Raw genomic sequence first — 26195 nt, 5'->3', positions numbered from 1 at the left:
CGCAAGTTCTTTTGAGCCTCGGTCGTGGCCCGTTCGGCGGAGAGCGCTTTCTCCCCTCCCCGTCGCCCGAGCGATTCCCTTCACCGTCTCGCGGCGCGATCGTACGTGCGAATCATCGGTGCGCGACATGGGAAATCGAGGACTGACCCGTGCATCCCCGTCGGATACGGAAACATTACAAACGCATGCAGTCCTAAGCTGATTCTCGTGTGCGCTTGTTGCAGGTCGTACAAATCGTGCTTGGAGTTCTATGACGAAGACTCGCAGTACTCTTTGAGCAGTGCGGCATCGCCGCCGGTAAGTGAACACCAGGTCACCTGGTGCCAAGTGTCGGTTCAGATCAGATCAGGGCAGGGCAGGGCAGGGCAGGGCAGGGCAGGGCAGGGCAGGGCAGGGCAGGGCAGGGCAGGCCGCTTCAGAAGCCGCACGTTTGGCCAAATCGCGGAAAATCAGAGCTCGGCACAGAGCGCAACACTTCGTCAGCAGCGGAAAATGTGGCAGCAAAAACTGTAGCGGGCAACACCAATCTCTCCTGACAGCTAAACCGGCGACAATGGGAACTGCCTCGCGATCAGCAATTCTCGAAGCAGTGGAACTCAGAGAGCCTTTCAGTTATTGGTGTTGACGTGTGTACAACTGCTGGGCGTTGATGAAGCTCGCATCGAACGAGCGGAACTGTCCTGTTGTTGAGCGTGTCGCGGTTCGTGCCAGAGCGGGATGACGCAGCCCCCTGACCTCGTGATGCCGTGACAGGGCGGTGACAGCTCCCGAGACGGCGATGTGTCGCGGGACAATGCGGACAGACCGGCCGGCCGGCTCGCCAAGAAGGTGGGTGCCGCCGCTCCCGCTGAGTTGCGCCGCCCTCTCTCGCTCTCTTCTGTCGGGTCATTCGCAATCCTCCTGTCTGCGTGGCATTGCCTTAGACCTCTGACTACCTCTTCCCGAACGGCTCCCTGTCTATGCCTTTGCTTACCTGTGTCTGGGTCCGGGATCCTGACCGATATGTGGTGGCTGGTTCATATTTGTTTGGTCGGCTTGTAGACGCTGTCACACGCGGAGAGAACTTCATCTTGAAGGCATTGTTCATTTTCACTACCCCGCGCACATATCAAACGACTCTCAGTTCTTAAGCGGTGTTTGAGCTCAGAATATAGTTCCTTGCGTATACGGTACAACCACAGATAGCGAAAAATGTCTTTCCTCTTTATGTTATATCAGCTTTCCGCCCAGATTCCAGCCAACCTTCACACGCATCGCATGCGTCTATTCGTACCGAGCCCTGCACGCTCTCTGAGACTCGAGCCTGGGCCGCCGCCTTTCGAGGCCCAGTACCGTCACAAAGCCGGCACGGTTACATCCGGGGCAGTGGGTGGTTCAGCCACGGGCTGGGACGAGGTACTGGAGAACTGGCCTCGCGGCATCGGCAGTGCAGATGTCGCCACAGGTGACGGCGGCGAGGATGCTGGCCCGTCACCAGGCCTGGACCACTGCCAGTGGGGAGGGAAATCGGCCTGCTCCGATAGCGCCCTGCACAGCGTGCAGTGCTGTCGCATGCTGCCCCTTGGCCCCGTAGACATAGCTTGGAGGTCTTCACCAGGTGTACCGTGTACGCACCGGAGATACAGGAGGAGTACTGGCATAAAACCAAAAGTTATTCACAAGGGCTTCATGTCCTACCCCCATTTTACTCTTATACATACCCTTCTCGAGACCCTTCCCTACCTGTATTTCGACTTCTGAGGGCTGCAACATGAACGAGATGCGAGCCCCAGGAGCTTGCGAACTTGACCCCATGAGATGGCTTCACTTGCTGCTGGATTGCGAATCAGCTTGCGCGGCGCGCCAAGTCTCAGTGAGGCGACCGCCTGCGCCGCTTCATCCCGCGTCCCACACGGAGCTGATCTTCCTCCCTCTTTCTGTCTCTCCGCCTGTAGCTCGCTCAAGAGACGCTTTTGGACGAGGGCTTGCGGGTAGTTAAGTGTCTGGTGACGCAGCCGGAGTCGGCCTGTCGACCGAGCGGCTCCGTCACGACCGCGTCCGGCGGCGACGCCTTCTTTCCGGAGCATAAGGTACGCGCCCTGCCCGCTGCCTCACCTCGTACACGTTAAACCGCTCACCTCGAATCGCACACCTCACACTGCACGCCTCAGGTCTCACTCGGCACACCTCACAGCTCATACCCCACACAGTGCACAGCACACCGCACATCGTGCATCGCACATCGCACATCGCACACCTCACACCTCACACCTCACGCTGCACACCTCATGTCTCACTCTGCTCGCCTCGCACCTCACACTGCACACCTTATGTCTCACTCCGCTCGCCTCACACCTCACACTGCATACCTCAGGTCTCACTCTGTACAACTCACATCTCACACTGCACACCTCAAGTCTCACTCCGCTCGCCTCAAGCCTCATACCCCACATAGCACACAGCACACCGCACACCGCATCCCTCACCCCTCACCTCTCATGCCGCATACCGCACACCGTACACTGCACCCATCACACCGCATACCGCATGCCCCAAACCTCAAACATTTCCCCTCACTTCTCACTCATACCAACCCCCACCACGCTACGTCTACACGGCCCCCACAAAGTTCAAGCAGTTGCACCAGCTCGTCAATACCGGTGCCCCGCTGTGAAAGCTATTGTTCTGTCGCGATGTTTCTTTGGAGTGCGTCTAATTTGCGTGTGTATGCCCCACAAAAACCCGCGTCGTGGTGCCCCGACGACAGTTGGTGTTGGGCTGCCTCCTGGCTTCTCTCGTCACCGCGCGCGCCGGGCCAGCTGTTCTGGCGCCGACCTGACGCGGGGTTTGTCTGCTGGAGGAGGGACCGCCCTCCTGGGACCGATGATCCCCGACGTTCCCTGGTCTGTCAGGGAGGCCTGCTGTGCCTGCGTGCCCGAGTTTACACACATGCCGTGCCCGAGTTTACACACATGCCTGCCCCAGACCCGAGAGCACCGCCGCATATTCCGGGCCAACTCCCAGGCTGGTCAGGGCATGCCCCGCTCGGGGCAGCCTTCGGCTCTGGATCCCTGTGACGTGTCTGTCCCTTCCTTTAGATATGTTTTGTTCGGCCGGGGTCACAGCCGAGGTCTTCTACATCCTCTTGGCATTTGGCTCAGACGATTGTATAGCTCGCAAACTGTGGCTGTCCGCTTCTCAAAAACTGCCCGCTAACCGCTCGCAAACCGCTTTCACACGCACATTGCGCCTCTAATGACTGTGTAGCTGTCCAAGTCACGTTCAATCTCAATTGCTTAAGCTATGTGTGTCATGCATTTAGTGCTCCTATGATCGCCCCTTTTGATCCGGTAACATTTGGTTGAGGGCTGGAACGATTCTGTTGCGTCACGTCTTCAACCGGCATCCTGTGCTGAAGAGCGCGGCCACTGACTCGGGATGAGTGTGTGACCGGACCGCTGTCGGTCTGTGCTGCCGCCGGCCGCGCAGCAGGCCTGCTCGCGATGTCGGCTGGCGGCTCCCACTGCCGCCGGTCGGTGACGGCTCCCTCCGCTGCCAGGTGATCGCCTCGGCCGCCGGCACCATCATCGCCGTGGCCAACCCGGCGCTCTCCATGTCGCAGCTGGCGCAGCCCATCGGCCTGGTCACCAAGCTGAAGTCGGAGCCGTGCCACCGGGTCAAGGTCGAACCGCCCGGCTCGCCGCCCACCAGCAACGGCCGCCGGCCAGCCGACTGAGCCGCCGTCTGGCGAGCCGACGCCAGCGCCGCCCCGCGGACCACGGCCGAAGCCCGGCAATGTGATAGTCTCCAGAGGAGCTCGAAGAGCGCCGACGCGGTCGACAATGGAGGCACCGGATGCCGACGGGTCCAACCTGACCCGGTTGGGCTTTTCAACCTCTTTGTATGGCATTTTGCACGGCTATTAGAACCCCGCAGGGGCATATTTTTCCGATTTGACTAGACTTGTTGGCCCGGAGAGTGTGCTTGGCCTGGCCCTAAATGTGAGGTGCTGCGTGGACACCGCTCAGCGGTCGACGCCCCGAGTGTGAAGCCCTTCGAAAGGGATGAAAGCATCCATGTATAGAGCTTAGAGACCTGCCTATCTGATAGGCACAGAATGTGATCTCGGAGATGATGTTCAGCGGTCTGCCGTGGCGCGGCACGCGCGCGCGCCACCTGTCGGCCGGCGTCTGCGGCCCGTTCTACGGCAGCCACACCGTTCGGCGGTGCGCGGTGCCCGGCTGATCGGCTGAGAGCCGAGCATTCGGCGACGCCCGCCCCTCCGCACCGCTCGACCGCCCTAGGTCCGCACTGGTCGACGGCCCTAGGTCGACGACCCCAGGTGCGGCCTCCTCCGCCCCAGCGCTCTGATGCAGGCTGTGGGCGCCGCCCCGACGGTGCCCCGGCCTCGGACGCAGCCCACCGACCCTAGGTCACGGCCAGATCTGTGTCACGCGGTCAGCCACAGATCATGACCGGTCTCGGCGAGACCCACTGACCCCAGGTCAGCTGAAGGCGCCGGGATCACGCCAATCCTGCTGTACCTGACGGTGCAGTGGTCAGGGCCCGCCGTGTGGTCTTGCAGACTGACCCTAGGTCAGCCCAAGCCCTTGCATCTGATACAACGGAGTCAACGCAAAACTCAACAGAAGTTTCGCGCTCTTAGTTCGTGTTTTCGTTTGGGCTTTTGTTTGCAGTGGACGCTAGCAATGACCAATCTAAAAGCGGACTGGCCATCCGCGAACAGATATAGAGACTACCTTGGCCTCGAAGCGTCTCCCCCCGTTTGGGCTGATCTCTTCTCTGCGATTTTGGGCCCGCTTTGCGTTCAAAGGCTGCCTAAACCGGGATTTGAACGGCTGGGCCGCGTGTGTCCCACCGACCCACCGGTGCATCCCGCTTCCCTGTCCAGAAATTCGTGATCTTTTTTCGCTGGTGGCCATACTCAGCAGCGTTTCGTCTGTAGCACCAGCGGTCGACGTGGCCAGCAATGCGTCTTCCCAGCCCGCCAGCGCGTCATTTCGAGTGCAGAGGCCTTTCGAACGCAATTCTCGCCATTCCCTGCAGAGCCCTGACACGGCTTAGAAGTTGAGGCCCGGTCTCGGCCTCCGCTGGAACGCCCTGGACGCAGCAGCAGCCAGCTGGCCCCAGGCTGCCGTGGTGGGCCGCCGCGCTGGTCCGTCGTGCTGGGCAGCCGCGCTGGTCAACCGTGCTGAGCCGTCCGCCCACGGCCCGCCGCGCAGCGCCGTGTCAATATCAGTGTTTAAATCAAAACCGTCATCGTACATCTGCATCGGTAGATAGCTGTAGTGTTCGTTGTGTGTGTGTCGGGCCGGGCCGGCCCGGCGGGAGCGGCCTGCGCCCTCGTGCTCGCCTGTCGGCCGGCGCGGCGCCGGACCCCCAGTCGGAGCGGCGCGCCCGTCCAGGCCCGCGCCGGTGCTGCCCCCTGTGCTACGACGGCCGGAGCCCGAGCTGTCGCTTCTCGAATCTCCCTGCACCGCATAAACGGCCTGATCGGGAGTCTGTCCCGGCAGGCGGTGACAGCCAGTGCTTACGGTCGTCGTCACGACTTCAAAATGGGCTTTGCCTTTTTATTGTTACGAGCGGAGCACCGGCCTCGCAGCTGACAGCACATATTCTAAATGTAACGGGACCACTCTCAACTATCACTTGTGCCGTTTGTGCTCGGTGTGTGCTGCAGCTGTTGCCGACGTCATCCACGGTCGTAAGTGTTGCCCCCAGTCAGCACGGCGCGGGCCTCACCACAGGCCTCACCGGAGCCCGGCGCGCGCCGCCGGTCGACCCGGCGCGGCCGTGTGTCCCTGTATCATGCACAGTATTTATTTGCATTCCATTCCAATGTGCGTTCGTGCTTTGTGTGCCAACCTCGGAGCGGTGGCGCCCCGCGTGCCCCGGGCTGCTGGCTGCCGCGCCGCCTTCCATCGTACCCGCCTGTACTCGGCATATGCCACGATCTGACAATAGAAGCCGCTGGCGCGAGAGAGGCTGTCTGTGCGTGTAGAGCGGACGTCGCGCGCAACGACGCAGAGCGATCACAAGTCTCGGATAACCACGCTCCGTGTGCCGCCGCGGAAATCCCACACACCACTCCTAGGACGTGCGTTGTCTCATCATCGGTAAAACGTCGGAATCATGCTGCATTTCAGTGGATACGTGTGCAACTAAAAGTGGGAAACGTTTTACATTCAAGCATACCATCTGGTGTGATCCCCTGCCCTCCGCCTGCCCGGAACGGCGAGTAGGTCACATACGCTATTGTCTAGGAGAGGAATGTGACGTGAAATGGCACAATGCGTCTGTGTGATAGCACCTTAGTCCCACCCACCCTGATCATTGTTATGTTGTCCACTGGGGGACGGCGAATCAATCCATTGAGGGCAGGGGGAAACAGCAGCCGCGATCTTTCATTGAATTTCTTGCATGGCACACCGTAGGGCTAAGGCAATCTGGTCCTCGATGTCGTGAACTTCCCTTTGCCGTCCCGCCAGCATCAAACGATTACTAAATTATATATTATAAATTAATCATAATTATATTTATAAATTATTAATTATAGTTTATACTATTATGTGTTATGTTATAAACTGTATTTTATTATATTAAAATATTATTATATTTGTATTATAAGCGATATATTCTACAAAACTATCAATGAATTATATTATTATAGATGATAACACTAGACAACATCAAACGATTTTGCAGTGGCAGCTTATAGCTCGATACCATTCCAACCGAAAGCATTAGGTCACAGTCTCCAAGTTTGTATTTGTTTATTGTGGTATATTCTTGTTTACTGTATTCAGTATTTGTGCCGAACCGTATCATGACCATCACTCTGTGTGCAGGCGGGCCGTTACTGCTACGCTGTCAAGGGGTGATATGAACAAAAAAGGTCATCGCATTATTACGAGAAGACAAACATGGAAGTCATAATGCGGCGAAAGGCCACTACAATGAAAGGTTCAATCGACGTATATTCCGGAGTGATGCCTTAAAACCTGCATAAAATGGGGAGCTGAATAGCAAAAACGCCTTTTGCAAGAGAATGTTCCTACCATTCGGAAACACGGACAAGAGACGTGAGTGCAGCAATGAGCCACGGTGGTCCCTCGCATGCACTAATCCCATCCAATATTAGGGGTATGGTTGTTCTCTAACAAATAACACACCACATGAATTTGTAAATGTTAAGCTAACAATGCCCAAACTTTGAAATGCATTCGATTTATTGCCTATGGCAGGAATAGCTGACCATGAGACAAGTGAAGCAAGCTTCCCTGGACAGAATTGTGCTCGACTTGAGCTGAATGATGAATCGACTCACGAATCAGTCGTTTTGGGATGAGTCGTGAGCTGAACTGATTCACTAGAAAAATGCCGCCAAGAGTCATGAGCTAAATCCCATTCTTCGTAAATTTCATGAGTTGAATCATGAGTCAGTCATTTCGAACAATGTTGTGTCAGTGAGTTGTATGGCTCAAATGGAAATGGTAACATGAGGAAACACAGCACACCCCATGCAAATCAATAGGCCATTTCAGGGTGTTGAGAAAACACGCAGCACTAGCTATAAAGCTTTTTGCCAAATCAGCACAAATTTTGTTATTGCAATTTATACGGAGCAAACACAATATTATTCATCCTGGACTGAACCACAAGTCTCATCTAGGAACCAGAGGATATTGCATGGTAAAGACATCCTACATTCCCATATCCTAACATAAAATCGGTGAAAGATTGTCTGCTGAGGTGAAATATGCTAGCCTTACGGCTGAGACTTGAGGGAGCTGGTTGGTGGCAGGTAACAGAAAAGGCATTGTCTGCTGCGCTGCATTTGGTAGGCTCAAGCTACGTGCACCTTCTGGTTTCATACTTCTACAAGAGCGAAAATTTACCTCACCTCATGTCGATGCCCTCGCCTGTTTCGAAAATCTGAAGTAAACAAACTGTAGGCATCTTCATGTTCTACAACTATAGGATGCTTGAGCAAATGCAAATCACGCGCACAAAAGTTATGCATGGTCAAAGTTTTCAGAAGCTAACCTCTTTTGACCAGACCTAAGTCACTGACCTTGGCGGACCAAAACTTCAAATTTTCACAAAGGATGTCAAATTAATAGGCAAAGAGATTGTGAGAATTTGGAATCGCTGCAAGCGTTTGTGCTTCAACTATGCTGGAAAAAGGCTGAAGGCGAAGCCAGCTTCCTGGCCTCATCCGAGGGTAGGCTAGCCCATCATCTCATTCTTGCAATACGTCTTTCACATATCCATTTCGCATCAATGCGTCATCCAAATAGCACGAAAGGATCTTGATCGCGCCGCGCGACTACACAACTGTCGACTACCCTGCAACCGAGCTGACATTATCAAGCCAACGGCTAAATATCCCTCGTTGGCGAACCATTTATGAACAATTATTCCGGAAGGCGAGCCTACCACTACGCGTTCCGCCACATCATGAATGTGGTCAGCATAATATCAGCGTTCCACCGAAGCTGGGCTTCCGCCATGATTGGTATCTCTTCACGGTAATATGCGTTATGTTTACAACCAACGGGCTCCTGGACAAGCGGTGTCTGTAAATTGCCTCTTTGGCAACTATTTTTGTCAAAAAATATAACACCAGCGGCATAAAACGCAGTTACGCTTAGTTTAACTCGGATCAATACTTGACGCCTTTGATTGAAAAAATGCTGTAATTTTTTATAGACTTCCGCTTTTGGGACAATATAAGGATGAAGCTGCGCCTCGTCTGAAATCGTGTGACCAATGTGCTTTCGGAATGACCCCAGACTTTCAAGCTTCAAAGGATTTCAGGCCTCAGGTGCATCAGTGCGTGCAGTAAATACTGATAGTATTCGACAATGTGCAATCTTACGCATTTAAATAAAACCCATTTTGTTGACAAGTCATTTATCACTTTGTTATGCTGATGAAGACCTAGTCCACATGAAATCAAAATGGCTTGTATAATATGACATACATCAATTCAACGAACATTTACGCACACCTCCGGCAGCGCAACAACAATTTGATAATAAGCATGCATGTGGCGGTCTTATCAATAGCACATGCAATTTCTACAGTATTTTTCCAACATATCTCATATATATATATATATACATATATATATATATATATATATATATATATATATATCATATATATCTCATAACAGTTTCTCGATTTCATAAATATGCCCCTCCGTCAATACGTCAGCGTTGCGCTGCGTTTCCGTACCCTGTACATCATGGATTTAGAGCCAATTCAGGCAACTTTATCAGGAAATGGCACTCACGAACACCGGATATGAACGACTCGGCGCTTATATTCTTATTGGCCTAAATCTCTGCATGGCCAGTGCAACGACCGGAACTGAATGACGCTGTTTTGGAGCCATGGATGCCCAGGTGATGCTGAAATGGTCTGCACGAAGTAGTATGCACATCTGCGGGGGCGCGTAGCTCAGGGACAGGGGTGGTAAAACCTGCCGACTTGATGGATGAGGCCGGCGACAAAAATGCATATATTTACGCGAAGCTTGGTGCCAAAAATGTTTTTAGACAGCAAATTTTGGTGGCGGCGAAGACGAAAAAATACAGCACACTATGCAAAACATGACGTGAGGTCCCCAGACATAGATGTTATGCCCCTATGGTAATAAATTCTGTCATGCAATGCAAACAGACGTTTCTGTTGAAACGTTTTACCTTTCTCCACGACACCCTGGTATATATTTTAGGTGTCATTCCAACCCGGCGACAAGATATGCTATGATTTATAGTTGGTCGGCCGACTCGGTGACAGGTTGACGACAAATCAGTGTATTTCCAATGGCCCGGCCGGTTGGTCGATTCGCTGTTTTTAACAGCCGACTCTATGTGTCTCAAACTAGACAGTATAAAGTGTTGAAAAAGATCTAGATATGGGGGTCCATCTGGCCGCAAGAGCGTGTTTCAATTGTTGCGGTGCGACTGGCACGAAGTGGGCGGTGACTTTCAATGTAGTCTAACTCTGCAAGTGACCTTCGCATTGCAGTGTGATGAATACCTGCCTGAGGTTGAATTTCTGGCCTTGTTTACTTCGTTGACTGTGCCGTGATTTATCATCCTGTCCTCAGCGACGAGAGGCATTGACAGCTCAGGGTAAGTCGGCGGGATGATCCGATCTAGGCAGAAACTGACCTGCGACTATCCAAACCGCTGTTTCGAGACACCGAAATGGCTGTTCACTCACTGAAGAAGTCACAAGTCTCCAGCCTTGTTCTCTTTTAAAGAGCCGTGGATTTGATGTCGAAGCCTAATGGCACTAATTGTGAAGGAGAATAACAGGTGACAATAGTTCTGAAATACCAATTTATGTCATTTTTGTGCTTGTCGCGAATGAGAATGGTTGCCAGCCACGTAGATCTTTAACTTAGGGGTGTTCCTTCTTTTTATTCAGTTCAGGGCTCCAGCCCTCCCCCCCCCCCCAAGTGTGAAGAAGCGCGCTAATCTGGGAGACATCCATATTTTGCAAGTGCATTGCATATAGTACCTTACATTTTCACTGTTCCCTAATCTATTGTCAAAAACTATTCCCTTGCTTGAAATGCAGTTATTTCATCGATGCTTTGATATATTTTAAGCGATTATTAACGGTTTAACCTTTTGTTAACATGAGTCTTGGTTGCTGGAAATCTATACGATACCCAATAATGTAGGCCATGAGAAGGTGATGAAAGTGAGGAGTGGAGTGGTGCAGGAAATCTAGGCAATGAGGAGGGTGTGCAGGTTTCATTGCTGTTTCCCCCTCATCAAGAGTTTTACTTTAAACGGCGTGATCTTCTTGGTATTGTGGTGCAACTGTCCTATGAGGTCAGTGAAAGGTTGTCATTTAGTTGTCCCTGGGGGCAATGTTGGCCATATCCTGATGATAGCACCCCTACTGTAACAAGGAAGCTCTGGAGTCATTTATTCTGCAGTGCTCATTGATCGGCACATTTTCTTTGCATTTGTGAGCATAGAATTGCATGGATGCAGATATGGTATGTTTCATTACTGTTTTTGCTAACATTGAATTGCAAATTGTCCTGATGGAACCATTGGCCTAATCACTATATACATTTAAGTGCAGGCTGTGAAGGCAGACAGCCTACCTTATACGCAGCCTGCATGGGCAGCATAAAGCAATATAATTTTAATGCCAATTGTTATGTGTGATTAGGGGAGATATCAGCCTATAGATCATGGTCAGTAAATTAAGTTCAGAGAGGATGGTTTTGTGTTACAGTTAGCATGCCTAAGGTGGATACTTTGATAGCAGTTGAGATGGGGCTCGAAGCTGAAACATGATTTTCATAAGGGGAGGGGATGGCCTCATGGAAGCCCCATATTTGACGTCATTTCCAGTGCCGCTTGCTACTGCTTCGAAATCCGCCATGCATTCTGCTGCCCTGGCTATTGAGGACCTTTGCTGTTTTTTTGCGGTCGAGGAAAGCAAAGCCAGCCGTAGATCGAGTTTAAACGTGAGACCCCGGCAAGTCCCGAGGATGGAAGAAAGCTCGTGTTGTGATTGGGCTATCTCACTAATCTAGGACAGGTGCGTTTGCTTTCCTAGCAGCAGCACTTATCCTGACATTCGCTCAAGAGCGGTGTATGACTGAACGTTTCGATTATGTGCATGATATTGAAAATTACAGTGATGAAAGAGACTTTCGATGATAAGCTGATAACTGATGACGCTGCTGGGCATGGACTTAATGACCAGTTCGTCATCTGGTATCGCACTACGCTACTGGCGACAATTTTTCCTCCAAAAATTTGGTCGGCGACAAAGTAGGCCGAATCCGTTAAGAAAAAATTGGGGGCTGGGTCGATGGACCCGAGGCTTGGCCCTCCAGCCCCCAACCACGTACGAGAATTGGCTGCCCTTGGTCCAATACTAACATATCCGAATGCAACCTATTACTAATCGCGAAATTTGGCTGAGATCAATCACCTAGTGTTTTCTGCAAACCTCTATCTTCATTATTTTAGAAACAGCAGGCGTAGGGGCGCGTCGCACCATGCCCGATCTTTCCCGCTTAACGAAAAACTGCGAAGCAGTGCGAGCGGTGAAAATTGCCTGAGCTCTGTAAATTATCTGCCTCATGGTCCAGATGGCAACACATCCTGGTGCTCTACTCGGATGATTAAAAAATATAGTTATAATTGCCGTTTGTACGACGACTTAATGCACTGAGAAGTTGCTTTATATTTTCTTTTTTAAACGTTGCAGTGAGGTTTTGGTATGTACTGAACACTCTGACAAGGAAAATATTTTTTTCATGAAATTCTTTGAACATGTAATAGGTAAACCACATATATTCCACCGAGACAAAATTTGCTATATCAAACGAGGCCCTTTATACGCATTTCTTCAGCGCACGCCTTTAGCCCCTCACCCAGAAACTAGAAAAATGCTACGCCTGGGAATCAGCAATCCGCATTGGTTGAGGGAGTTGGATGCCAGCTGTCCAATTGTTGTTTACATCAGTGCTGCATTACGTAACGCGAGCTTTGAGGATAATTTCATTCAAGGATCATTCATTTTGGATCACGTTGAGATATGTAGGCCTTAAAAGTTCTGCAAGCACTGGAAACAAGCTCAGTGAGCAATGTAAATCAATTTGTAAGTACTACATACCTATGAACAGGGACGCTACAAAAATATAAGAGTATGTTTTGTCATGTCTGCGTCAGACGTGCCGCCGAAATCCCTGGCATCCGCGCTATGCAAACTCCATGTTATAAAGCGTACTGGCGTGAACCGCCGGTTGACGTCTTCTGTCTGCTTTCTTTCTCCTATAGCTTAATCTTTTTCGTTCGAAACGGAAACAAAATACCCTCCACTGGAAAATCTTCCCGCATTTTGGAACTCAAACGCACTCACAGAGTACCGTTTATGCTATGCAGATGGCTCCAGGCAGGAGGAAAAAACTAGAGCCATCTTTCATGCGCGCCAATACCAACTAGCATTTTGCATTTTCGACTTCCGCTCCGTTTCCACTACTGAACTGATGGCCATTCTCGCTGCAATCAGACACATTAGGCTCTCTAATACCAAACAAGCCATCATCTGGACGGACTCTCTTTACTCTGCATGCCCTCAACACTCAACCCAGCACATCACACCCACTCATTGCCGATATCCGGAACGTCATCGCATCACTTACGCCCAAAAGGACCTCAAAATGCTGAGGATGCCTAGCTACACAAGAATTCCTGGCAACAAAACCGCTGATCGGCTTACCAAGCACAGCCCGTGGTTAACCGTAAGAAATACACTCTCTGTTCCTATACAAGACGTAGTTACAAATGCAATGCCAAGGTTCCGACGCTTTCTTCAACATGAGTGGAATTTACGGCCTCATCCAGATTTTAACACCATTAAGCTTACTCTATCACGTTGGCTAACATGTTATCGAGACTCACATTTAAAGAAATAATGTCAGCACGTCTTCGCATCGGACATATCAAGCTCGTGCATTTTTCTGTTATAATGGAGGGCGCGCCACCTACAGTTTGCCATCCATGCGCGTCCCATAAACGATTTCACACTTTCTCCTTGATTGCCCAGGCTATCATCAATCTCGTCAGGCTCTCATCAGACATCAACTACACATTAGCATGTCGCATTGCATTTGGTCCCAAAACACTTCTTGGTGACTCGCACTCTGATCTCATCTCGCTCCTCTTCGAATTTTACACAATACAGGATTGTCTAATTTTCGGAGGAGCTTTGGTAAACCACACCATTCAACGGAAATGTGTGGCATCTTATTCCCTTTTGCAGGATCCTTTTTCATATTCAGCACTTTTCCATGATACAATAAGGCACATAAACGTCTTGTTTGTATCTTGTTAATGTTCCTGTCTCATAAGTCCACTTCAATCAAGAAAAGCTGGAGTTCATGGCAATAAAATCAAAGTTACGGCGAGTCTGTTGCCAAGAACAACCTGTATTAGGCTTACAGTTATTGTATGAGGGAGCACCATCGATTTCAACACCAAAACCACGATTGATTCAAGGCATGACTCTCCCTGCGTACTTTATACAGCGCCGACGACAATTCGGTCTTCAATAGGCAAATGGTAGGCTATGCTACGGGATGCGAAAACCGTCACCACCCACCCACCGGCTTTCAGAAGCGCATACAAATGCCTTAAAACACACGTATGAAAATATCGTGATGCCCATACAGTGTCTTGTGATTGCAGCTCTTCCACAAATCAGGCCTGTAGCCGTGCCTGGGCAATGTAGGGTGATAATATATTTCGTACATGTCAGATTGATGGGAAAAGCCACAATTCATTGTTTTCGATGGAGCGATTGGATCATGAAATAAAAAAGGAGGAGCACTTGCCATCCCACATGACATGGCTCTAACATTACTTTACGTTAGGTGTAAGATTATCGGTTTTCAACTGCTGGGCATCATAAGTTTTGCGAGCAGCACGTATTGATATTGTGTGACATGATCAGTCAGTATACCAAAACATCAGTTATATCAGCTCGCTTTACTTTCTTATTTGTATTCTACTCTGCATGTCTTATTTACGCAATTCATTCCTGCATGAATGATGAATGCATTCACTCGTGCATGTAGATGAATGAATGATGAATGCATTCACTAGTGCTTAGGTAGACCTACTTGGTATATGCTTGAATCTGGCAACTAAAGACTGGCCGCATGTACTTGATTTATCGTTATCACTAGCAAAACAAAAACAGATGGTTTGTCTCCGAGAGCAGACGGTGATTTGCATATCGCCACGTTTTAGTGCCCAGCCTGGCAGGAGATCCTCGAGCTTACAGCACGTGCACGAGCATTGTCCCACAGCTAACGGCCACGCACGCCCTGCTCAGCAAGACAGAGCCTGGACTGGCCAGCCGGATGCCGCCACGCGCGTCGGCGCCGTCCGCAGCGGACCTGACCTCCGACCCCACCAGCTTTCCTCTCCACCTGCCGTCGCGGGGTCGTCCGCCGCCTGGGTCCCGTGCTTGTCCAAATGAGGGCCACCAGCCGAACCGGTATGAGATGCTGGTGGCGTGGGTCCCCAGACAGGCTGCATGGGCGACCCGTGCGGTCTGGAAGAGTGAGCCAGACCGGGCATTGGATACCCGACGGCAGCGGACACGACTGTCTTGTCTGCCGGATGGTAGGCTGCCATGGTCATACCAGGCACTCCTCGCTCGCACCCCCAAAAAGGATAGTAAAGATGCGATTATGTATTGTAATGATACTGAGACGATGTCATCGACACACGAGAAAACACATCCGCCTCTTCTACCACAAAACCCAGCATGACTCGCAATGTACATGTACCATCACGTCTCTAGAGATAAAACACTTAGATAATGACCATACATACACTGGGCAGAGGCGGCGTCGGAGGCAACCTCCGGGGATCGTACAGACCAGACACTGCACTCGGAACGAACCATCCACCCATCCACGCAGCGGTGAGACCGAGTCCAAAACGAGCGCGACCTTCCCTGCCTCAATCAACACCGCTGTGGCTGGTAGCGAGAGCTTCTGTGAGCCAGGTGAGCGGTTACAGGGAGACGGGACCTGCACTGTACAACGGTAAAGGCGCCTTCCAGCGACACAGCCACAGTAACACCCGCAACAAGGATGGAAGAAATACAGCCTGAGGGGCTCCGCGCGGCCGGCATGTCGTCGCGGGTAGCAGCGGGTGCCAGCTCGCACGGCCTGATCGATGCCGGACATAAACACGCGCATACATGAGCGAGCGAAAGCTCACGGTCATACCTCCTGGAATACAGCGGGAAGTAAATCCACCAGGGACGCACAATGGCGATGGCATGGGCAGCTTGGGAAGTGCGATAGGCCACACCGCCGGGCGGTCACGCACCAAACTAAACGAATCGAGTGATGTACTATGACGTCATATCTCTACATCGCTAAGTGACGATTACTTCAGACAAATGCAGGACAGATCTCACCGGAAAGACCGAACAACAGGTCGACCCCCGCACAGTACCTCAGACCTCCGGTGCCCTGCCGGCGCTCGCTACTCGTCGGACGGCGACGCCGCTGGCGACGACGACGACGACTCGGAGTCGTGCCAGCTGCGGCGCTGGAACTTCTGCCACACGTTGGTGCGGAAGCCCTCGTGGCCGGCCCATTCCACGAGCCAGACGCGAGGTCGCAGTGCCGGCCGCGCCGCCAGGTAGCGCAGCAGCAGCCGCCACATGATCGACAACGGCTTCGTGAGGCCGAACGTCGTGTCCGGCCGGTCGACCAGCAGCATGTCTAATAGGCGCGTGACGTGACCGCGGCGCCGGCACGCGCACCTCACCGCCACCATGTCTACCACGTCCATGGCAAACGCCTCGAGCCCGCCGTCGATCAACTGACCGCGCCACTTGAGCGCCACTAGGCCAATGGCCTGAGAGTGGCTCCAGAGGAACAGCGCCGAGTCCTCGAGCGGCGTGGGCACGATGGGCGGCTCGCCGGCAGCATCCGACCGCTCGTGCTCGCCGTGCACGTACTGGCTGAGCAGGTAGAGCGTGGTGCGGTCGGACGGCGAGAGCACCGGACGCCAGTCGTCTCGACTGTCGGGCGCACGCAGCAGCGGCTCCAGCGTGGCCCAGCGCTGGCCGACCTTGACGGCGATGTAGGCGTCGCACAGCGCAGAAGAGGCCGGGCGTGCCGCGTTCCAAGCCGCTGCTGCCGTCCGGGTCGGCGACGATGAATCGGGTGGGTACGACGAGTCGCGGCAGCTCGTACCAGGCCCGCGTGCGCCGCTGATGCTCCTCGCATACACGAGACGGGCAACCCGGCCGCGGACACGGCACTGCAACAGAGAAAGTCACAGGGTTGGACTGGCCGCCAAAGCGTCACGCACACTAGGTGTTCTGCTGTGACGTCATGGTCAGGCCTGCGGTGTGACACGTGCAGTGATAGCTCCGCACGCGTGGCGGACATCCGACTCACCTTCGTAGTTGCCGCCGCCGGACCGGACCAGCTGGTGTCGGTTGACGGCCGCCTCCAGCCGTTGACACACGGTCAGTTCGTCCGCCTCCACGATCACGGGCTGTGGAACGGCGCCGCATGAGGTCAGACGAGGTCATGCAACCTGCAGGTGTAGCGCGGAAAAGCGGGATTTTCTCCCGCCCGTCTTTGTGGTATAGAACAGTACGGTGGTGGGGGGGAGGGGAGGGGTAAGAACGATGCCGCCTATATGCGGATAAATGATCTTACTAATCCTAATGCACTTAAAACACATGGCTCACATACATGGTGTGGTTAGCGTCGTAAATGCCAGGTTGTTTGTCTCGCCGTTTTCCATAACACAGACTGTGAGGATGGGTTCGATGCGACCCTCCCCCCCCCCCTCTTATTCCCAAACTAAGAAAGATAGAGCTATATAGAGCTAGCGGAAAAACCAGTGGATTGGTTCCAAGTCCCATAGTCGGTAACCGAGGAGAGAGTAGATTATGAGCCTTGGAAGCGACTGGTTTCGCACGTGTGCGCCATCCCAACAGGTAGCTTCAAAGGGAGGTGGGATTGGGGGGGGGGGGGAGGGGGGTTGATGGTCGGCGTCATGTTAGCAACCTGTCAGATGACCATCAGCAGCAGCGCATCGACGCTGGGTTACTAGTTGAGCACCAGTAGTTATCAGACAGGAATACTTTACCAGTTCTTAGGAAAAAAGCGATGTTTTTTTGGGTAGGCTAAAGCCGGATTATTTTTGGGATTTCCTGTAAATTATCATATATTGTGGCATGTTTTAGATGCATCAAATACATGAGGAGCCCTCTGTTGGCCTGCAATGACATGACCATCCCGTGATTCGCCTTTTTCATAACGCGAACTGTCAGAGTGCGGGTCGATGCAACCATGCCCTTCCATTTCCAAACTAAAAAAGCTGTATAAAACTAGCTGAAAACATTGCTGGCTTCGTCCCAACGAAATTTCGTGATTGGCAGTAAATTAAATGCTGCTCTGTCAAGAATTTGTATCCAATATGGGAGCCCGAAGGTTAGATTTTTATGAACCTTGAACTTTTCAGCTTTGGATTCCTAGTACATACGAGACTATGTCTTGAGGAGACAGAAAATGTAAGCAGACGTGCTACTTGTGTAATGATTAGTACAACAGTGTATGGTTTAGGTGTTTTGATCCCTGATTTATGATAAATATGGCTCCGTTAGTGTAACAATTTTTGGCTCGCCACGTGCGTTCGGCAGCACGGTTGATACCCACTCGTCTCCAGTGTGGGCTGTAGATCGCTGTGCAGTGTTCATCGAAACCGCCGAGGAACGTTTTTGGTGTCAAACCTCGCACAGTGGACAGCCATTGTCCTTTAAGAGTTTTGGGAGCGATTGCACGACATACTGGAGAGGTTTTCTTGAAAAGTTCTTCGGTGTAGGAGAAGGGAGGGGGTCTCGAATTGAACCCCCCTGTCATGACGAGAGTTAATGATGCGAGGTTATTGAGGGTCTTTTGAAAAAAAACATTATGTTATGTCAAAAACCCGTTATGGCTCTGTAGCAGTCGTAACAATCGATGTTTTTCCTCTGGTGCCTGCGTTAGATGAATTAATCTGATAGGTTGCTCGTAACCGCGACTTATTGATCGGTCGCCGGCCTCCTCCGCCCCGTCAGGCCAAAAGTAGACCGGCGGCGGGCGGACCAGCGGTGGTAATACCAACGGCGGGAGGACCAGCGGTGGTAAGACCAACGGCGGGAGGATCGGCGGTGGGAGGACAAGCGATGGAAAGGTCACCAGCCCGAGAATAAGAGCGTTTTCACGCTGCCGTAGCGATGGTTCTACGTGATTAGGCCCCATGATAACATCACAGCATCGTCTAACCAAAATGCGATGGTACGGGGATTGGTATCACAGAATAAAAGCTGAAACAAATGGTTTCAGACTGGTAAGGCGACAGCTGGGCTGGGCCAACAAACACGGGTATACAAGCTCCACATCTTCATCACGAAAGGCGAGAGAAGCATTCCGAGCTAATTAGCCACGGCCCAAACGTAAACACCTTTATAGTTTCATGGTGCAATCAGAGATTAGATTTAAAGTAAAATCGGCAATCACAGAGCAATGGTTTTGATGTTAACTGCTACGATGGTGCACGATCATATTACCGCGCACTTCTAATGAGCATTACTGCTGCGCTTTTGTGCCCCGCCCTTTGATCAGGAGGAAGCTAACTGCATCTCTATATTTCTTAGCTCCAAACACATTGTTCGGTCGCTTGAGTGGATGATGGTGAATTTGTTTCGCATTGTAACCATGCGTCAACGACTACGTTACCATAAAACTGTGAAGACCATGTATGCGCGAGTACGTTACATTTTTCGTTTTATGCAACACGGCAAATGCAATGAAAAGGTTTCTGCGCGGAAAAGCTCTGAAACACATTTCCAGACCGTGCTATCTATGCCAATTTAGGGTCATCAATATCTCAAACATGTCGTGAGAATGGGGAATGATGAGAGTATTTTTATCATGGTTATTTACGACACTCTAAGCAGCTGAGGCAATATAGTTTGGAAGAGTCAAAATGGTTGAGGTTAAGTGTAGCCTTAACATTTAACAGGTTTGTTATCAAATTATTACCGTCCATATCTGAATGTCTATGTAAGCATTAGCAACTTCCTAAGCCCCTCTCACGTGGTCTCGAATGTCTATGACATAGACAGGGCGGCCAGGAAAAAACAGGAAAATTTTTCATACGTCGAATGGGCAATCCTGAAAAAGTGCTCCGTCGTTGTATGATTTCGTTTGCTCGCGACGTCGAAACGCTGCCGCTCGACCTCCAGGTCACCGCCGCGAGTATTGCGAGTAAAACGACTGAAATCGCACGCGCTGTTCGTGAGCCGGCGTCCGGCCGTATTCAGTTCTTCAGCCGTATTTTGAACCGATGCAGGCAGCTATGGGTACAGCACCCACGTAATTTTCACGATATACGTTTTGGAATCGCTGCAGTGTGCCAAATGAATATCCCAGTATAACTGACAGGTGACACATAAATACGTCGTATGGGAACAGGCGCTGACAGCGGCGATCAGAACGGATTCCCTTGAAGTTTCGGCATTGGAGGGCGGCATTTAAAACCTGAACATCTGTTGATTTCAATTTGGAAAGGAGGCGTATGATGACTGGAGTTGTGCGCCTTAAATGATCTTTAGCTTTTTGCTGCGTCGCTGCGGTTGCATTTAAGTAAGGTGTTTCTGTCGGTGTATCTTTCTATCTTTCTGTCTTTCTCTCCTTCTGTCTCTCTGTCTTCTGTGTTTCGGTCATTCTGTCTGTCCGGTCTGTCGGTCTGGTTGTCGCCTTTTTACGTTGACCCGTCTGCAGGTTTAACGGTGGGCGACAAGGGCTCAAATTTGCACACGATGTATGTGCACAGGAGGCGGCTTCCCACCAAAGTTCACGAGCCGGTACAGTCTAGGGTTGGGCGTGGCACTCGGGAGTGCCGTTTTTAGGCCCATTAGATTTTATTGACGAACGCCTGGAGAAGCAACCCTCAAGAAATGAGGAAGCAGCCGTTCCAAACCGTGGCCAAAGCTCAGCCACGAGGGGTGTGAGCGACACGAAATTTGCACAGCTCGACAAGAAAATGAATGAAGAACCTGGTGTTGGCAAGTTTGTGGTGCCACATGGCGTGACACCACAAACGTGTCACGTGCACAGAATGCTGAAGATGGATTTTCCGTTTTCGACGGTTTTTCACGTTTTATGCCACAACTCGGCAGCCAGAGCCGATGGGGGCGTGAATCCATCTTAAAAGCATCGACCAGCGTACCGTCCGTATTTCACGTGAGTAACACGAAATTGTGTAACACACGATTGCGCCAGTAATCGTCGGGCAAGTCGGTAATGTCGGCGCTTGGAAAAACGGCGCCGAAGACAACACGCTGCCGTCGGAGCTGTCGCCAAGGTCGCGGCGAAATTTACATCACCGCATGTACCGGTTCATTTCCTGCCCTTACCACCCATTTACTCGATTTTCTGCGGAAAATCACATTCAGACATGAACTGTATCCAAAGGGTGACAAATTCACTTCTTTGCGACGTCGAAACGCCACCACTTGATCGCTCAGTCCTCGATGCATAAATTTTTAAGCAGAACGTCGAAATTGGCACGTGCTGTATAGGAGACGGTGGCCGGCGATGGTGCATTCAGCTTTCTTTCATCCGTCCATGGCGAGCAAAGCAGGTGTGTCACAATCTGAACAGAATGCTTCACTCCAGTACTTTGCAAGCATAAATGTGAAAGGAGCTGCTCAGATAAGTGAAGAATGATATACACCTCACTCTTCAGCCAATTGACACAGCTACACGGCCAGTATTGTAGGTATACTTGCTATATTGTAGGCATATTGTTGGTATTGTATATTCCAACATTGTAGGTATACTATTGTATATTAGTTTGAGAACAACAGTTTCAGTTGCTCTAAAGTCACTCAAGACTGCAATGATTTTGTTCGAGCATGTCATGTATGTGAAATCAATGTCTAGTTGGAGTTGACCGGGATTACCAATAACCGTTTGAGTATCTGCGATTAGACGATTAGGTTCAAGATATCAGAGAGGGAGAATGATAATGTACTAGATGTGCATGTATGTGCCTAGCAGTTAAAATGTTATCAGCGTAAGAAGTGCAAACGTGCACGCGTGGACTTTTGGTGATATGCAGATTAAATACTGGGCTACCTTCTTCCCAGTAACAAGAAGATGATTTATGGCGAATGCGTATATTCACCAACCAATCAGCAAGGATGGGCATATGCTTTACGAGCTGATATTCAGCAAAGTCGTTTAAAATTCAATCGGCAATGGAAGTAAATATTCCTACACTAGGGCACTAGTGCGGGCACTCGGCAGGGGATAATTCCTCAACAGTCTAAAATTTAGCTTTTATGCCATGGGGCTTTACTGGAACGATGCAACTAGTGCCTATCACTCCCCATCCCCCCCCCCCCCCCCAACTTAGAAGAACTTTCGTCGCCCTTGCGCCTATGCGGGAGTCGGCTAACGTCCTACCCTGAGCGCTGTTCGTAAATCGCTTTTTTCGTGATAAAGCGGCACAGTGTTGCGGGAAGCTGTACTTAACACGGAAAACCCATATTTTGTCAGCTAACCATGGACCAGGCTTACGCAGGCGCACGTGTTGTCCATTGTTTGTTTGAACTTCTTTGTTGTCGTTTGTCCCTTTACCCCTGTGTGCCCTCTGCTCCTTTGTTTCAGCATACTGCCCAAACATACTATGCTCAGGGGTGGGGTGAATGCAGTTATTGGAACATACTGCTGCTCGTTTGAGACAAAGAGAATCATCAGTTGTGTAGCTAACCTTGTTTCGGCTAAAAAGAAAATTGTCACAGATACATATCGTGTTCTGCACCCCGATTTAGCTATCTATAACTCTATTCGCATGCCACTTTGACGTTAAGTACAGCAACACACATAAACGTTGCAGAAACGCAACGTTCGTGGCTCGACACTCACGGTGACTTAACAGACATATATGGACCGAACACTGTCGGCCCTGCGTACAGGCACGAACCGAGCACAACTGGCCTCGCAGACAAGTAGACTGAGCCCGCCGGAATGAAGGCAAGTACGGGCCAAGCACGGCCGGGCCCGCAGACAAGTACAGACCAAGCAAAGGGAAATGTAGACAGGCACGGACCGAGCACGGCTCATATGGCGCATCTAACACAAAAAGCAGCAAACAGCACATTCGCCACGCTCGCCACTCATTCGCACCACCGGCGGCGGCACTTTCACGGGATGTGAGGCCGTGTAAGATCGAAGTGCACTGTAACGGCTAGTCACGTACAATTGTCACGTGAAGCGTCATACTCGTCGCTAAATTTACGCAATCGGCTGGCCGGCAATATACATCTCCCACTAACAGTATATTCGTTATCGGTACGAAGGCAGCCCGATATTTCTGCCGCACTATGGCGAATAAGTCTGGTGTGCACGCCCTCACTTTTCTGGCCATTGCATTTTAATAGCTTGCCGTCTAGGCTTGCAGAGCACAGCGGCATGTTGGTTATGAAATTGTTCTTGCTACCGGTGACGTTTGGCGTCTCAGCGACGGGACTTTGAGCTACGACAGTTGCCGGTGGTGCGCCGGCGGTAACGGGAGTTGAGTGGTGCAGGCGAACTCATTGGAGCGGTTTCAGGTGAGCTGATGGGCTCAACTGCCTGCTCCCTCGACCGAATGCTGCCTCCCTGTTATAGAAGGGTGCGGCGACCCCGCTCAAACTACTACTCTCGCTGAGGGTAGTAGTAAACTACAAGCTACTCGCTGAGACGTGTGGGTTTTTCCCTGTCGGTGCCGTCCGCTGCTGGTGCGGCACGCTTCCGTTGCGCTAGGTGCGTCCGGTGCTGGCGAGCCAGCATCGTGCGGCTGTAGATCGCGCGATTGCGCCAACGTGATTTGCATGATGGCATGACACAATTAGTATCACACCATGCACGCTGCTGGTGGCGTGGTCGCTCTGATGTTCGGCAAACTGCTGCAACTACCTCTGCGCTCACCTGGTGCTTGCGATGTTAACGATGTCACGCGCCTGAAACTCCAGAGTTTACGCACAGCCATCTTTTTGCGGATGGGTGGTAGTGATGCGTGAGTCGTCTTGCATGCAGTTTGTAGCTGTTCTGGGTCCCGCGCTGGTGTTACCACCTAGGGTGCGCCTGACTGGCCAGTGGTCACTGTCTAGCCCGGTCCACTGGGGTGCCCCACCGTCGGCATTAAGCTGTTTGAGGATTACGTCGTGTTAGGACTGAAGAGGAAGGAAGCGCAGCGACTTCTGTTCTCGCTGCTTTAGACAAAAAACAGGACGGGCCTCTGGTCGCCTTATTGGGGTGCCAACGGCCTTTATGAGACGAGTGGACTGAACTGCTTGTTTGACCTAGAGTCTTATGCCACCTTGGAAGACATGAGGTGAACTGTATAAGGAGTCTGATAAGATCTCGACGGCCGTCTTTGGACGCGTGGCCTGGGATTTTTGGTGGAACCTGGTGAGGTTACAGTGAGACGCTTGGCCCAGGTTCTATGGAGCTTGTCGAGGCCTCAACGGCCACCTTAGGACGCACGAGCTATCTGTGTGTTAAGCGTGCTGAAGCCGCAGTGGCCACCTTGGAACGCGTGGTCCGGACTTTGTTTGGAGGCTGCTGAGTTTAAAGCGGGAGTCGTCTCCCGAATGTGTGTCTGAGGCCTGCTTTAGAAACACCGCGCCAAGTACCGCGGTTCACAGCGAGCGCATCACAAGGTGGCCGGGTAAGTTTAGCCGGGACGTTCAGATTTGAGACGCGGAGCAGTTCGATCTCCAGGCTGGCCTGGCTCGAGGGCCGTTAGCACGCACGAGTCGATGACACACCAAAAAACAGCGGCGGTTGAGGCACGAGAACAGTGAGCCTTACATGACCTGACCTGAACAAGATAACATTTGTTGACAACGTCAGTATCAATACAAGCATGAAAATATTTTCCATCCAAATTTTAGATGCAATAACCAAGGTGACTGAAAACAACAGGCAAGCAATTATTTCGTTCGGAAGATTACACAACGCGCGGAAACGCGCACAGCGCCTGCTGAAAAAAGACTCCAGTGACGTCACGCTAACGTTGAGTAGAAGGGGAGCCTAAATCACCCGATGATCCTGCCATCTTTTGCACGGCCTTGTTTGTGTTGATGGCATACCGGTGGGGTTCGGCGATGCCCGAAAAGCAATAGGGAGCAGTTCCAGGATATTACCAGGGCGAGACAACTCACTATTCGGGGCTGAAAAATAGGATAAGACTGTTAAGCTGTACCTCAATTTCTGTTATCCATCCACTTACTGTTTGAGTGCCGCGCATACGTGTACATGAATAGTGCCATGACAACTGCTATTGCATATTAATTCTGTCATCGCAAGTGTAATTATTGCATCTTAAGATAAGGTTGTAGCTGACATTTCAAGGTGTGAAATGCCCATTCTATTCATTCGATGGGTGCCTCATTTGATGAGGGACCCAGCATTTCTCAGATGATGTTAGAAGGGGTTTTTGACACCAGTTTGGTGCAGTTGCCAAAATTTGTGTTTTTTAATTGTGAAAAATTCAGCTTTATCGTGACAAAGTGGTGTGTCTGGTCTGTGATGTGTCATGTGTAGGATTACAAATTATGGTGCAAGGAAGGGCTCAGGATGCATTACTTGTTTTGCTGTATGCCTTGCATGGCCCATACTGAGTTGAAATAAATTGCCCACCCATATTTCTCCTGAGTAAAGAATAAATATCTTGCAAACATGATCAATTTGGCATACATTATGGCTATAAACATCACATCCCGCATGTCTGGGTAATCACAGGTTGTCTGTTCTTTTACAACAGGGAGGAAGATAATGGCAGCATCAAGGACATCAGGGCTTGAGTTTGACCCTGTCTGGCCAGACTCTGCTGACTGTCTCACCCTGGACTTTGGGCCATTCGAGACAGTACATCGATGGCGCAGAATGCCAGAGCTCTACAAGTTTGTTGGTGACAGGTGAGATGGAGATTAAATAGATACTTTATATTGCATCTTGCACAAAATATCCGAGATGCAGGCACAGGTGTGTACTGGGGCAGCACAGTTTGACCGTGCTTGACCATGCTTACACAGTAACAGTATCCAGTGCCACTTGATTTTTTGTTCATGGGTGCTGGGAGCTAAGCAGTGAGCACACCCATGTTCTAAGTCATCCATTCATGGCAGATAATACAAGAGACATATAATCTATTTTGGCTGCCAACTTAACTGCTTTTAAAAGTGTGATACTGGCATGCTATGAGAGGAGTTGAAGAAGGTAATGCACGGAGCTGCCAGCAGTAGGCTGCTCCCCCTACAACCCAGTCTCCCAATGTCTGTTCACCAGACGGAGCAAGCACACAGTGGTGGCCTACAAGGACGGCATCTACGTGTTCGGCGGCGACAATGGGCGCACCATGCTCAACGATCTGCTGCGTTTTGACGTAAAAGAAAAGTCGTGGGCCAAGTGCGCGTCCAACGGCACGCCCCCTGCGTGTCGGTATCACCACTCAGCCGTGGTAGGTGACGCCTCCCCCCCCCCCACCCCCACCCCCACCCGGGATAGGGTGACGGCCCTTGGGTGAACTGAGCTGTTTTCTGCTCAGCAGCCTGTT

At 51.1% G+C, this 26195-nt stretch overlaps 2 protein-coding genes across 3 annotated transcripts in view; both read left to right on the top strand.

The window, feature by feature from the left end:
- LOC119111217 (NGFI-A-binding protein homolog) overlaps window positions 1-5926 on the top strand; it is a 46931-nt gene extending 41005 nt beyond the window's left edge. The window contains exons 11-14 of the mRNA XM_037235035.1: window positions 225-297; window positions 754-828; window positions 1935-2069; window positions 3539-5926. Coding sequence (XP_037090930.1) covers window positions 225-297; window positions 754-828; window positions 1935-2069; window positions 3539-3715 — 460 coding nt within the window. The 3' untranslated portion in view covers window positions 3716-5926. The remainder of the gene's footprint in view (window positions 1-224; window positions 298-753; window positions 829-1934; window positions 2070-3538) is intronic.
- A 17085-nt stretch (window positions 5927-23011) lies between these two features.
- The window catches only part of Lztr1 (Leucine zipper like transcription regulator 1), a 60870-nt gene continuing 57686 nt past the window's right edge, over window positions 23012-26195 (top strand). The window contains exons 1-3 of one of the 2 annotated variants that reach the window (XM_037236311.1): window positions 23012-23205; window positions 25404-25557; window positions 25928-26099. In XM_037236311.1, coding sequence (XP_037092206.1) covers window positions 25415-25557; window positions 25928-26099 — 315 coding nt within the window. In that variant the 5' untranslated portion in view covers window positions 23012-23205; window positions 25404-25414. Of the gene's footprint in view, window positions 23206-24743; window positions 24967-25403; window positions 25558-25927; window positions 26100-26195 lie in introns of those variants that run through there. The other variant, XM_037236310.1, reaches the window with a different exon arrangement.

This window comes from Pollicipes pollicipes, unplaced genomic scaffold, assembly GCF_011947565.3.
Source record: "Pollicipes pollicipes isolate AB1234 unplaced genomic scaffold, Ppol_2.1 Scaffold_7261;HRSCAF=8764_pilon_pilon_pilon, whole genome shotgun sequence".
Lineage (NCBI taxonomy): Eukaryota > Metazoa > Arthropoda > Thecostraca > Pollicipedomorpha > Pollicipedidae > Pollicipes > Pollicipes pollicipes.
Note: the sequence above shows the minus strand (reverse complement) of the source record. Positions and strands in the feature narration are given on the sequence as shown.